The 15,213-nt window shown below is 34.3% G+C and overlaps 1 protein-coding gene across 1 annotated transcript; it reads right to left on the reverse strand.

Annotated features, from left to right (window-relative positions):
* Positions 1 to 11,217: 11,217 nt before the first annotated feature.
* Positions 11,218 to 14,023, reverse strand: LOC137715492 (WUSCHEL-related homeobox 3-like). Its single transcript, XM_068454839.1, has 2 exons — positions 13,526 to 14,023; positions 11,218 to 11,954 (listed from the first exon to the last, which is right to left on the reverse strand). The coding sequence occupies exons 1-2, from the start codon at positions 13,964 to 13,966 to the stop codon at positions 11,658 to 11,660; spliced, it is 738 nt and encodes a 245-aa protein (XP_068310940.1). The 5' UTR covers positions 13,967 to 14,023; the 3' UTR covers positions 11,218 to 11,657.
* Positions 14,024 to 15,213: the final 1,190 nt, after the last annotated feature.

Raw genomic sequence — 15,213 nt, forward strand, 5'->3', positions numbered from 1 at the left:
CGACGAAGAAAGTGTTGCTCAAAACGCCTTTGCGCGACATAGGTGAACATACGTCGCGCAAAGCAGTTTTGCGCGACGCCGTCATTCGTCGCCAAACTTTTGGCGCCAAACGAAAAAGGATTTACCGCTTCTTTCATTGACTTTGCGCGACGCAGGTGGGCATGCGTCGCGCAAAGTCAACAACTTTTTTTATTTCATTTGATTAGTTTGGGAGGCAGAAACTGCAAACCCAGTTGCAGCAGCTACCTCCGTCTTCCATCTCTCTCTTCAAAATCGTCTACCAGATCAGGTTTAAATTGATATTAATTCTTTATGTTTTTTCAATTGCAATCCTTCCCTTGCTCTTAAACATGATGTAAACTGAATTAATAATATGTAGATCCTTCATGTGATTCATTTACGAAATTGAAATTGTAAAATCAAGGGAGATAACTATCTTGTTGATTTTCTTTTTCTCTATACACCAGGTAGTTCCAACAATACTTTAACTAGTAAATGTGCTTTGAAAAATATTGTGTTACTAACCTTGTTTCTACTAGTGCTCTTAGCATATGAGTATTTCTAGGATCCTTTCCATGCTGTTAATACCAAAAATTAAGGAAATTATCTACCAGAAAGTAGTCATAGTATATGAGATAGACATTCATTTGATGCATATAAAAACTATGAACTTAATACAAATATTGTGTTCTTATATTAAATAAAAATGCTGAAAAAATGAATTTAAGGAGGAAACATGTAACATTATATATTATCAATCGTGTGTGGCTTAGAAGCTTCTTTAGCTTACAAACAGAAAGTTGAGCTAAAACATTATCACCTAACTAACATTGTTGTTGATTTTTGCTATATATGTTGCTATTTGCAAGTGTTAGTGTTGTGGTGGGAAAAGATATGAGAGTTGATTGGACAAAACCAACGAATTTAAATTTGAATGCAAATATAATTGCTTAACCCGGATTGAACATTGGACAAAACGATAGATTCACTAACACTTAAGAGTTTATTTACACTTTCATCAAGTATAACATAAGATTTTGTGGTATCTACTAGTGTAAATATTTTAAATAGAAGATCGAATTCATTCATTGTATTTGTTTAGGGTCAAGGAGTGTAGCTGTAAAAAATCATCAAAATCGGAGTTAAAATAACCGTTAAATCGTGATTTTTCGTTTATAACCGTCGAAAAGTTTTGTCTTATTACTTGATCTCAGAATGTTTGTTTTTTGCAATTTTTGGCGTATGTGATCTTGAAGCATATATAAACAAGTTTGACGGTTGGATCGTTGAAATTAGTTTCTAAGCTGCATATCCCATCAAAACGATAGATTCACTAACACTTAAGAGTTTATTTATACTTTCATTAAGTATAACATTAACATAAGATTTTGTGGTATCCACTAGTGTAAATATTTTAAATTGAAGATCGAATTCATTCATTGTATTTATATAAGGTCAATGAGTGTAGCTGTAAAAAAATCATCAAAATCAAAGTTAAAATAACCGTTAAATCGTGATTTTTCATTTATAACCGTCGAAAAGTTTTGTCTCGTTACTTGATCTCTGAATGTTTGTTTTTTGCAATTTTTGGTGTACACGATCTCGAAGCATATACAAACAACTTTGACGGTTGGATCGTTAAAACTAGTTTCGTACAATGCGTATCACATCAAAACATTAGATTCACTAACATTTGGAGTTTATTTATACTTTCATCAATTATAACATAAGATTTTGTGGTATCCACTTGTGTAAACATTTTAAATTGACGATCAAATTTGTTTATTGTATTCATATAGGATCAAGGAGTGTAGCTGTAAAAAATCATCAAAATTGGAGTTAAAATAACCGTTAAATCGTGCTTTTTCGTTTATAATCGTCAAAAAGTTTTGTCCCGTTACTTGATATCTGCATGTTTGTTTTTTGCGATTTTTGGTTGATGCGATCTCGAAGCATATAGAAACAAGTTTGACGGTTGGATCTTTGAAACTAGTTTCATACGATGCTTTTCTTATGAAGTTCAACCGTATATATATTTACTAAGTAGATTTTAATTTATTTATTTATTTCGTACTTATAATACTTAAGAGATTGACTGATATATATGAAAAAAAAAATATTGTGGGTTTTTGTTAGAAAAATATATTATTGTGGGGTTTATGTTTAAAAAAATTTGAATTTGAAAGGAGGAAAGTCACATTTTCGGTAATTTTCATAATACTTTTTTTTTTTCCAATTAAATACTTTGTGTGACGCCTTAGTATGATCGTCGTGCAAAACAACTTTGCGCGACGTCGAATTAAACACCTACGTCGCGCAAGGTGTGATAATTTTGGCGGTATAATAGTGAAAAATAGGCGGTTTTTTTCAATTTTTCCAAAATTTTCCACTTTGCCCTCTTTATCTCCCTCAATTCGAACCCAAATGACAGCCCTTCTTTATCTCCCTCTCCTCCTTCGATTCAAACCTAACCCAACTGAACCCTCCTCCTTCTATTCGAACATAACCAAGAAATCTTGAACCATCCCTCTTTATCTCCCTCTTTCCTCTTCACAAATCTTGAACCCAGAATCCTGTCCCCTTTCTTTTCCCGTAGACCCCAGATCTCCTTCTCTCCTCCCAACTGAACCCTCCTCCTTCTATTCGAACATAACCCAGAAATCTTGAACCATCCCTCTTTATCTCCCTCTTTCCTCTTCACAAATCTTGAACCCAAAATCCCGTCCCCTTTCTTTTCCCGTAGACCCCAGATCTCCTTCTCTCCTCTTCACAAATCTTGAACCCCAAATCTTTCCTCTTCACAATCTCGAAGCCGACGCGAATCAAGTCCCAAAATCAAGGTAAGGGTTTCTGATTTTCAATGGGTTTTTGTTATTTAGGGTTTAGGCTCAAATTGCAAGTTGATTTCTGAGTATTTTGTTGATGTATGTGTGTTTTGTGTATGAACATGAAATTGGCTTTTATTAATCTGATTTTAATTAAGGATGCATATGCCGTGTTAATTAAGGACCTTTTTAACAGGCCGGCGGCTGATGAACTTAAAATGCCTTCAATGACAAGTACATGGATATAGCTTCATTAGGTACATGTTTATAGTTTTATCATATTCTGTTTCACTTTCATAGAACCAAAGATCAAGATGATGTTTATAGTATAAATTATGGGAAGAAAATTTAAATTTTGTGCACTGGAGAAGCACGCTACTTTTTCAGACGATACTTTGACAGATAGCTTGGTTTTGACGAGTGTCCCTTTGGTTTTGGAATTGCTTGCCATCCGTTTTCTTTTTCTTTTTTCAGACGATACCTTGACTGCATAAGCAGCAACAACTTCACTGGTATTTTTCCTTGATGGTTTTTACCTTATTAAGTGTTCTGTGTCTGTGGTATGGAAATCTCACTGTTTTCGATCAGGATTTTGCTTACTTTCTTGATTTTTATCTTCATAATTTCAGAAAAAAGACTAATTATTTGGAAAAATTAGAGGCGACCTCATACAACATTTTGATTCCTTTAATGATTTATTTGGAAAATTTTAAGAACTAAAATGTATAAACTTTTGGTTCAGGGCTGAAAAGTTTCTAACAATGTTCTAAAATCCAACTAAGACCAGCCATGTGATACCCTGGCTTTTCCTATATAAATGGAGTATCCACCTACATGCACAGGGTGACCTAATTTATTAAGTTTTGGTCAGTTATATAAAGTCAATAACATTTATAAGGAAATATGGCTAATAACGTAGCCATATCATAATAAGCCTCATGGTCAAAATTTTCTCCAATGTTTTGTAATGATATATATATATATATATATAGTTGTTCTGTATTTATGTAGTTGTGACAAGATTGGGACACTTATATATAGATATAAATATATATATATATATATATATATCTAGTTGTTCTGTATTTATGTATGTATGTATGTATCTAGTTGTTCTGTATGTATTTATTTTTTGGAATGGTTATGGAACCCAAAAATTTAATTATGCATTTAAGTTTTTTATATATATTAAGAAAAAAAAGGTCTTTAAGAGAAGAAATCTCTATTTTTATAAAATAAAAAAATTTAAAAAAAACTGGGAATATGACGCTCACACAACGTCAAGTTTTAATAATCTGAATCGTCTATTTTTCAAGTTGCACCTCATAGATCATCCTTGCAAAATATGTCAAATCGAAATTATTTAAGGCATCTAATTAAGTTCAAAGAAATTAACTAACACTTTGTTCTCTAAGAAACATTAAAATTTCATCTTGATAGTTAAATAGGCAACTGGTTTCCGACTGAATTGAATTGAAATTTTGTAAGAATGATCTATGAATCAAGATTTACAAAATAGACATTCGGATCGTTAAAGTTCAATGTGAAATGGATCTCATAACGAATTTCCATTTTTCGGAAAAATCGAGATCCCTTTCCCTAAAGAGTCTGATTATGAAAAATACTTTTATAAGAAGTGAATATAGTTTGACAAGAAAACGCACATTAATTGTTTAATCTAAATTACATATTAATAAACTACTGTTTGTCAACCAAAAACAAATAAAGTTACTACTATAGCCTTTAATACAAAACTGAAAGAAGATATTAGAAAAGAAAACAATGTGGGCATTAAAGTGATTGTGTACAAACAAGTTTTTACTGTTTTTTTTAAACCTCACAACTATGTCACTTCGTGAAACGGGTGCCTCTTCTTCCAGATCAAACGCAGAGGTAGATGCATTGAAGGAGGAAGTGACAACCCTAAAGGCCCAGGGCGAGCAGATGAAGGAGCAGTTGAGGGCCCAGGGTGAGGAGATGAGGTCATATGCTGGGGCGTGGAGAGACCTTGTACAAGCCATACAAATGTCCGGCCTTCAAATCTCACTACCAGCACTTCATCTTGGTCCACCTTCGACCTCAGAGCCACCTCGCCCTGCTGATACCTAGTAGCTTGATGTATTAAACCTAGTTCACTTTTAGTTTTTTTCTTTTTTGTTCGGATCTTGTATGTACATTTTCATATATTTTATAATTAAATACTTTTGCTTGGTTAATTAATTATTCTTTCGAATTTAATTACAATATTTATCAAGAATTTAAAAAAAAAAAAAAAAGTTTGACCAAAACTACTCCCCACTTTGCACGACCAATCACTCTGCGTACGTCGCGCAAAGTGGGTTTGCGCAACGGCCACGGCGTGCGTCGCGCAAAGTGGGTTTGCGCGACGACCAACGAAGTGCGTCGCGCAAAGTGAGTTTGCGCGACGCATACCGTTAGTCGCGCAAAGTGGGTTTGTGCGACGCACTCCGTTGGTCGCGCAAACCCACTTTGCGCGACGCACGCCGTGGCCGTTGTGCAAACCCACTTTGCGCGACGCACGCCCCGTGGGCCGTCGCGCAAACCCTAGCGTCTCACGATTTTTTACTTTGCACGACGAAAGTACCTACGTCGCGCAAAGTGTTTTTTTTACTAGTGCATATAATTTATCAAAACTCATTTAGTTATAACACACAAAAGAACTTTAAGTTCCAAGTATGAACCTTCATTTGGTCGAAATTGAGAGGCAAAACTTAAAGTTTTGTAATAGTTGAGGAAAATTTTCTAGGCAGTGACATTTTTATGTGATTTAAAATATTCAAAACATTTCTATTGCTTGAAGAATTTGATTTGTTATCCAAAAGATTTGTATGTTTCCCCCTCAGTCATTTGGCACACTTCACTTTTCGGCGTTTTTGCTCTAGAAGAGTTGCATAGAGTTCAAGTCTCATGTAGTTTTTTCTTTTTTTTTTTTTTTTTTAATGAAGTTTACATTGTTTAATTTCAGCAGATAGATTTGAGCATCGGTTTCAGGGATATTGTGTGATTTTCTTATCTTTTGATTTATACAGGAGAAATTTCCTGGTGGATGAGGAGGAAGAGATACCTTAGAAACTTTCAAGGAGCTAAAACAGTGTTGGTCTAAGCCATCTGGTAAGTTTTCATTGCATTTCGAAATCATTGGTAATTTCATATGCTGTTTATTGCAATGATCCGGTAATTAAGATAATATTTCTGCAAGAAGATGAGCAAAAGAGGTGATCAACTAAAGGATGCACAACTACGAAGCTAAACATTACGGTTAAAGATCTTGATATGAATACCACTTCCATGTCAAGAAATAAGAAACCAAAAATTGTTGCTTTTCAAAATACATTTATCATCAATGGTCACCTAAGTTGTATCCCATTTTCTTTCACAATCTAAAGATGAAAACATAGGATTCATAGAGACTACTTAGACCCCAAAAGAATCTGATGCTTTAGTTCAACAATATATTCAAGAGATTAATATTTTTGAAACAAAGAATCATTATCACGTTAGTAAAAAAAGCTTGATCAATTTCCTCGGGCCATGCTATTCCCAGTTGTATTCTTACCTGTTATAAGAAAGAAAGAAAAAGATAGAAACAAAGAATCATAAACAGAGTAGGGTAGTATAATCTCCACAAAAGTAGGGTAGTATAATCCCCTTGTGGCATATGGATTTTTTTCTCTCTTCTTTTCTGCCCAGAAAACATGAATGTTGCTTGCTTTAAGATTGTAAATAACAATTAATTATTGCATTACGATGTAATGCACCTACATCCATAGCTTAATGACGAATTCACTTTTCTTTTCAATGGTGGTTAACTGCTAATTATGCTATGCACTTGGGTTCTTGTTGCATTGGATGCCTGGATTGTTGTCATGGATTCTCGGTGAGATAGTCGCATGGGATATTTAAATTGTAAGGGTCTTCAACCAACCGCTAGCAAATGAAGAAGTCGACTAATTATATTGGTTAACCTTTCATCCAGAAAACCTTCTGGTTTTGGTTCTTCTCTTTCGACAATGTGTCTAGTCAAGCTCCATTTAATTGGAGTCCATACTTGCAGGGTCTCAGAGTATACTAATTTTGGTCAGAGAACTAGGCTATCTAGCCACAGTCTAAGCTTATAGTGTGGTAAACTCTAGTATTAGCATGTTCTTGGCATAATTTCATATTATAATCAAAGTTGGTTGAGGTCTTCAAGCTTCTTACACATGCTATCATGATATCTTCAATGAAAGACGACAAATAAAAATACGACAAATTAAATTGATTTTCATCATGTTAACTTGCGTGTTGTATGGCCACTTTGTTTGCTGCACTTATTTTAATAATAAAATATAAAATAGACCTCAGTTGCACATAGAGAAGGCATCACAATTGCGACCAAAATAATCAAGATACACATAAACAAAACATATGATCCCATTGGTTAAAAGTATAGTTGATATCTTTAATTAGTATTGTTTCTACCGTTGCACTACTGCTTTATATATATGAACAAATGCAAGAAAGGATATGATATTACTTTGGCTGCTAATTGATTAGTTTCAAATGCAAGAAAGGATTAGTTTCTAATGTTATATTTTTATGGTTCAAAAAATGTATAGATGTCGCAGTTGATCACAAGTCGTCGGAGTGTGACCAATGCTCCTCTCGCATTATCAACATCTATTGGTCTAGGCGTGAGTGCTCCTTTGATTGGGGAGCCTACACCCCTTACTGAGGCTACTTCTACAGCGTCCCAGGTGCCTATATCATCGACGTCATCAATGTTGGTTCAGCCGCTCAGCGCACGGCGGCCTCACCGGCGCCACCGCGAGCCGGAGCCTTTTGATCACACTTCCTCGGCATCCAGAGTCAAGGATGGGGCCTTCCAGCCAAATAGTTTTTTCTAATTCTCACTACGTTGTATTTTTTTTTTTTTTTCATTTTAAAACTATTATTTTTATGATTATGAAAATTTGCTAGATTGTGAATGGGTGCCTCCTCTTCCAGATCGACCATAAGAGAGGTCAATGCCCTGAAGAAGGAAGTGACAACCCTAAAAGGTCAGCTTGTGGCTCAGGGCGAGTAGATGAGTATTATTGTACCGGCCTTACAGATGTCCGGCCTCCAAATCCCGATGCCAGCACCTGATCTTGCTCCACCTTTGACCTCCCAGCCACTTCGCCCAGCCGATACCCAGTAACCTGATGTATCAAACTTAGAAGACTACTTGTTGTAGTTTTTTTATTTTTTTGTTCAGACATCTTGTATGTACATTTTCATATATTTTATAATTAAATACTTTTTCTTCGTTCATTAATTATTGTTTAGAATTTAATTACAATATTTATTAAAAAATAAATAAAAAATATTTTTTCCAAAAAAAAAAAAAAACAAAAAACAAGGGTTTGCGCGACGAAGAAGTAACATGATGTATGTTCCTAAGTATTTTTGCGATGCATGTTACTTCTTCGTCACGCAAGCCCCGCTTTCACTGCCTTGGCGCGATGGTTGGCACGCAACAAAGGACATGCGTCACGCAAAGTGTTTTTTGTATTAGTGAACAGAAGCAGTTGTTGACGTTGTTACTGCAAAAAATTCAACCGCCACCACCGTATAGCTTGGGAACCTAACAGTCAAGCCAGAGTCAGCCTCTTCCTGGATATCTATGCCCACAAGGAACCCAACTCTCGCCCAAAAGTCAGCCTCACCCTGTATCCGACGCCGCCCATGGCATACATGTAGTAGCAGCCCATGACATACATGCAGCAGCCGCCATATCAAATGCCTGTATATCGACCTAAGATGGCTTCTCCTAATGGATTTTCCCTGGATGTTCCAACTAGAGAGTTTTTTGGAATGCTCACGGGTGCTACATTAGATGTGGACATGACAAGGGTTTTCGGATCACAAGGAGGATCTGAAGAAGGATCTGGGGTACATTCAGGCTCTGGTTCTGTTAAGTAGTTTATTTGGTTCGCTTTATTGTCAGATATGTATGACACTTTGGCCAGCATTTGTAGTTTCTATTTCTTTTTTTTGTATGTTATATTTGTAATGTCGGATTTAGTGTTTCTTATGGCGGATGAGTTTTTGTATGTTATGTGAGATATAATATGTTTGTTATGGTGGATAATTGTTAATAGTTTTTATTAATGTTTGCTTTGGCCTATATATGAAATATGGTGGGAATTATTTTTATATAATTATTTTTAATTATTATTAATTAAAGACTAAAACAGATTTTTTTTTATTATTATTAATATATTTGGTGTCGCTTATGAACGACAACATAATAATTATTTTATGTATTAAGATGTTACGTAATGTCAATTAGAACCGACATTGGTTTGAGTATTTTATTTGTTTAACTGTTACGTAATGTCGGTTAGGACCGACAATAGGTTTGATATTTTAATTCTTTTATTGTTGCTTGAAGTCAGTTAGGACCGCCATCATGTCAAAATTTAACGTCGCTTCTAACCGACGTAAGGTTAGATATCACTTTTAACCAACATTGTTATTTTTTTTATTTTATATTACTTTGCTTCTTGGTGGCAGATTAAGGGGACTAACCGACTTCAATACCCTTTTCGTGATGCTAGAAACGGTGTTGGTTCTCCTATCAAACATTGCACGATTTGATGTCGGATTTTTACCAAAAATCTGACAATAATTGGGGTTTCTTGTTGGTTTTTACACTGGCAGTGATAGCCTCTTTTGTAGTAGTGTATGATTGATCTTTCTCTACTTAACAGTTCGAATCGACCTTCAAGCAACTTAACATAACTTAAATAGAATCTAACATAATAACAAATGGCTTTAACTGTTTTCCAATTTTTATTTGTTTTTGTGATGAAAAGAACATGTCATCAAGCAACAAGTAGATCGTTTGGAGCCATTCCATGCATCAGATAAATCATAAATGTCTTTTTGCATCGTCTGTTTTGTCGTTCAGGGCATCAGACATATCATTTGGTAGAGTCGTTTTGTCCATTCCAGCAAAGGGGGCCTTCGTTTGAACTGCATTATAGAACGTCGTTTTCTTGTCTAGACACCAATATTGGACATTATTGTAACCTAACAGCCAAGGACTGTGTGGGATTCACATTACTCCAGTGACAATACCTCATGTGATATCGAATATATATGTCTAAGATCACTTACCATCATTAGGATTCTTATTTTACAAATGGAGGTAATTTGACCTTAGCTTATGTTTGGCAAAGTTTTATGGCGATTTCATTGATTCAACTTCATGTATATGATCGTGATCACTTTGTTGAAGATTACAAAAATTTCATATCAGAAATCAACAAAATTAAATATGACTTATATTGATTTTGGATCCACATCGGTGTACGTTGTGCAAGTAGTAAAATGTAAGTTAGAAAACAATATCGGTGTGGTTATAGTAATGAGCTAATGACCCATCTAAAATCTTGACAGTGCAGCTAAATAAACCATTATTGTTCAAGATAAATCCGTATGTCATAAATACCCAATTACATATATACTATATAATTGTTGCAAATAAATGTTTATTTTTTGGTTGTCCACAAACATGTGTATTAGTTAATTTAGAGCAAATATACGTAATATGTAATTTGTTAAGTTCATTTCCTATAAGAATAGGTAAACTTGGCTGTAGTGTATAAAAGGCAGCCCAAGATATAATTATATAGTAGCATAAGTTGTTTGAGACTGTTTTAAACAGCTTATGAAGAAGCACCAACTAGATGCTTTTAAAAAGCGATGTGATATACTTTTTTGCAAAGCACTTGGATTTTAATTAAAAATTCAACATTTTTCCTCTTAAAAAAGGTGCCTATGAGAAGAAGTTCCAAAAAAATGGGATCTAATTTGATGGGTTCACTATATATAAGCGAAAATGTGAAAATAAGTCATTTTCTTTTCAGTTTCTCCAAAGAACAAGTGATGGGATTGAATTAACCAAGAAAATGTGAAAATTTGTTTGACTTATGAGAGTTTTAAAATAAGGCAAAAAACACACACATTATAATTTGATGGGATCATTATGAGGGACATTGGAAAACTTAGCCATATTTTTAGATTATTGGATTTTTAGCCATTTACTTTTCAAGATTTAAAAATATAGTCACTCGACACTCCCTCAAACAGTATAGTTATTCGAGTTCACCCCTCGTCCAGTGCTAAAACACCCCTAGAATATGTTTGAGGCGATGGTTAAAATTCCTTCAAGTAAAAAATTGGTTAAAAGTCTTTAGATAATCCGTAGTTTGGTGCCATAACCAAAGAATTATTATTTCATCTTAAACAAGTCGCCTCTCCCAATATTAAAAGAAAGCACAAAAAAAGTTTAGAAAATGAAAAAAATCCTTGCAAAATTTAAACATATAATAGACAGAATGTGTTACATTGACTTGTTCGAAAGGTCCAGACCAAGTAAACACTAATAAAAAGCTGACTTCTACATGACTAGATACAATATGTAGTCATCAGTTCACGTACTGGGTGTGCAATATGTCAGCTTTAAGCTACACACAACAGACAAGCTAAGACTTGAAAACAAAATACAATTCTGCTGCATGCAATATTGCACTATATATAGTACAGCTAGCTAGTAATAGTGCAAATAAATAATCGACGTTTGTTTGAAATTGAGAGGTTAAAATAAGTATAGGACCCAGAACCGTAGTACTACTCATTGGACAATTGAGATCTTTCACATCGCAGAAGAAGAACACAGAAAACACATAGCAGAAACTAAGACACCAAACAAGTGATTGAGAGAGAGAGAGAGAGAGATGAATGCAGATGCAGATGCAAATGCAGCAGTAGTAGTACGGCTTTTTAGTGATTTTCTGTGAGGGTGGAGGAAGACAGAGCACTGCGGGAGGGTGTGGATTCTTCTTTGAGATCAGTGGCAGTGATAGGGAAGAGTTGAAGGGTCTTGAGTGGTGGTGTAGAAGTAGTAGTAGTGGTAGTACTGCTGCTTGAACTAGTGCAACATGGGGATGGTGGGCTTACATTCATCATCATTATCATCCACTCACGACCGTACATACTCATCACGGACTTCTCCCTCTCCACCTTCTCTGGGATCTCCATCTTCCAGGTGTAGTTTATCAAGGCATCTTCAACTCCGACCTATGCCAATAAGGAAAAAAAAAAAAAAAAACATAGTTAAAATAGCTTCAAGAAAAGGAAAATTAGTAGCAAAATGAGAGAAATTAAGGACAAGAATTATGTATTCTGGTGTTTTTTACTTGGTAAAAAACTTGTGTTGATTTTATTGTACACTTGTTAGTTAGAGGACAATAAAGATCAATGTCTTAGTGCGTGATACTCTTTTTCTTTCAATCCAAGTTGACTGTTCTAGCATCACGGTTTTATTGACGTCACCGTTTGTGCACCATGCATATTGTTATGTATACAAATTTGTTTCGCTCTTTAATGAAAATATTGTATTACCTTGAACAGAAAAATTGTTAATTATTCCTTTACTTTGTAAATTTAAGGGGGATTTTAGATATTAGGGTTTAAATAAGATGATTCTTATATTCTTGAATCCTTCTTTTAAAAAACGTCACCATCTGCAATGAATTCCATAGGTTTTGCTATTATGTATTTACAAGCTTGCTATTTTTTCTTACCTATTGTCAGTAATGCTAGGTCAATTCTCAAATACAAAAGAAATTTCTATAATCAATTAACCCCATATTTATGGCACAAATACAATTCCAGGTTCAAATGACTGGGGATTTCCATTTGTATGGTAAATTTTTGTTTGCACAATATTTACGTACGATAGTTTAGGTCCAATTAGTTTAGCTACAAATATTTTGCTCAGGTACCTTAGTCATTAGTTTCATTTGTATGACAAAGTTTTGCATGTATTAAACAAAAAGAGGTACGATAGTTTAGGTCCATTTGTATTAAACAAAAAGAGGTACGATAGTTCTCCATTAATTTTGATGCAAATATTTTATGTTTATATGTTTATGACTGAAAGATATCCGGTTACATTTGATATAGTAATAATAATAATAAAATAAAATAAATTGATTAATTTGAAAATGTTAACTTATATGATTATATCTAAGGACTATAATCAGTATATAATTATAATCTTACACCAGGCATTTATCTAAAAATAAAATTATTTAAGGATTAAAGTTAAGAGTTTTATGTTTACTCTATTACCACAAACACTATACAAACAGACACTGTACTTATATAGTTATATATTTAATGAAGACCTAAAAAAAGGCAAGTACAAGTTCATTTTAGAAAAACAGTTTTTACCTTTCCATACTTCTCCTCTTATGTTTTTGTCTTATATGATAAATATAGTGGCCGATTTTTTTCGGTATGATATATAGGATGTTTTAGTCTGACAAAAAAAAAAAAAAGGATTTTTAACATCAGAATTTTTTGCTGTTAGATCTTTAAAAGGGTGATGAATTGTAGACTGGTAGTACCAAGTTTAAATTTAATAATTTAGTAAATTTAATAAATTCCTTGTACTTCTAACTTTAAACAGTTATTAAGCTAAAACAATACTGACCCAAAGCAATAATAAGGTAATGATTTTAAACATGAAGAAAAAAAGAAAGAAAGAATATTCTGTCTTTCCACTACTGGTAAATATCTCATCATTGTGCATAAGTTTTTAATCAAGAGATAAATATCTACGCATAAATCTATATAATTATAACCTGAGGAGGAAGAAACCCAGTTGATGAGTAGTTATTGTGATGATGACAAGTAGAAAGTCGCTTATGATGAAGAGCAGAAGGGACAGGAGGAGGGGACTCAAGGCAACCAAGAAAGGTCTGCTGATTCAGCTGCTGCTCATAGTGGCAGTTACGGTAATTATGGTAATTATGATGGTGATAAAGTAGTTGCTGCTGCTGCAGTTGCTTACAAAGCTTTTTCCTAAGCTTCTGTCTGTCCCTTGCCTTGTGGTTCTGGAACCAGTAAAACACATTTTTGCCCTCAATCTTGCCATAGAAAGAGAGCTGGGCAGTGATGTGTTGGATTTGAGAGGCATTGGGGGTTCTGATTCCAGCCTTGTACATCTCTTCAAGGAGCATCAGTTGCTCTGGGGCAGGGCACCATCTTGATGATGATGATGATGAGTTAGCTGCAGGGGACATAATCGGTTTTTCCTGAATTGTGGACTTGGTTTGTGGTAGCTGTACACAGAGAAACTAAAGTAGGGTTTTTGGTGTGGCTGTGGGGAGTGAAGGGTTGAAGTATGGAGAGGTATAAATAGATAGACAAAGAGAAAGTAAACAGAGTGTTGGATTTTAGATTTACCATGAAAATAACATTCATTTGGTGGGAAGCCACACTGTGTAGACACAGTGTAGGACAATTTATGATTGATTTACATCGAATGAAAATCCAACACTGCTCTCTAGCAAAACACAGTGGAGTAAATTAATCTCGTCAAAAATCAGACTCAGACAACCTTGTCTGATGAATAAAAGTTGATAGCCTTTTAGATTTGCTTATTTATAGTAATTGTAAAGATAAGTTGATGAGTCAATTTCATATTATATATTTTATCTTATTCTTAGTATATTTTGCTAATTATTTTGGTAGAATTTTGATACTTTGATTTATATTTTCAATATAGGACATTCGACTTCCTTTGGAGCAAAACATGATCAAACGGACGAATGTTGAAGTGATTCAAATTGGAGGACGTTCGTGTGTCTCTTGGTGTGTTCATGTCAAAATTTAGGATTTTTCTACAAAGCGGTTATTTTTTGGTGATGAAATAAAGTAGCAGTGCGCAGTGCTGGAAAATAACGTTTCTAGGCTTAAATTGCGTTTTTAGAACTCAAGATGACCTTTCATGGATTCGTAGCCTTCTGGAGAAGTATTCAGAATATTCCAAACCTTAGATCCAACAACATTGGGCTGGTTTTGGAGCAGTTTAAGGGTCCAAAACGTGGCTGTTCAGATTTTAGGCGAAATTTTCATTCAATTTAGGGTTATGTTTCCTATATTATTCTAGTATTTAGTTTCCTAGTTGGATTGGAAGACCTTTTATTAGGAGGATTTAATTTCTATTAGGTTAAATAAGCTTGGCCGGTCCTATTCATAGGTTAACTTGTTCTCCGTGCGTTCTTGAAGAGAGGAAATTGGCCAAGCGTAGAAAACTTCAGACTTTTTCATTCAGAGTGTTTTCGATCTTTTATTATTCAATAAAGAACTTTGTGATTTCTATTATGAATATGCGTAACTAATTTTCTTTTTGCTAGGGTGAGGCCACGAGCCTTAGCAAGAATATGTAGTTTCTCCTTCAATTTGCTTATGATTATATACATGCAGGTTTTTGAATTATTGATCATTGATTTAAAATATCTAATTGTCTTGGACTCTTAATGCTTGA

The sequence above is a fragment of the Pyrus communis genome, chromosome 14 (genome assembly GCF_963583255.1).
Source record: "Pyrus communis chromosome 14, drPyrComm1.1, whole genome shotgun sequence".
NCBI lineage: Eukaryota > Viridiplantae > Streptophyta > Magnoliopsida > Rosales > Rosaceae > Pyrus > Pyrus communis.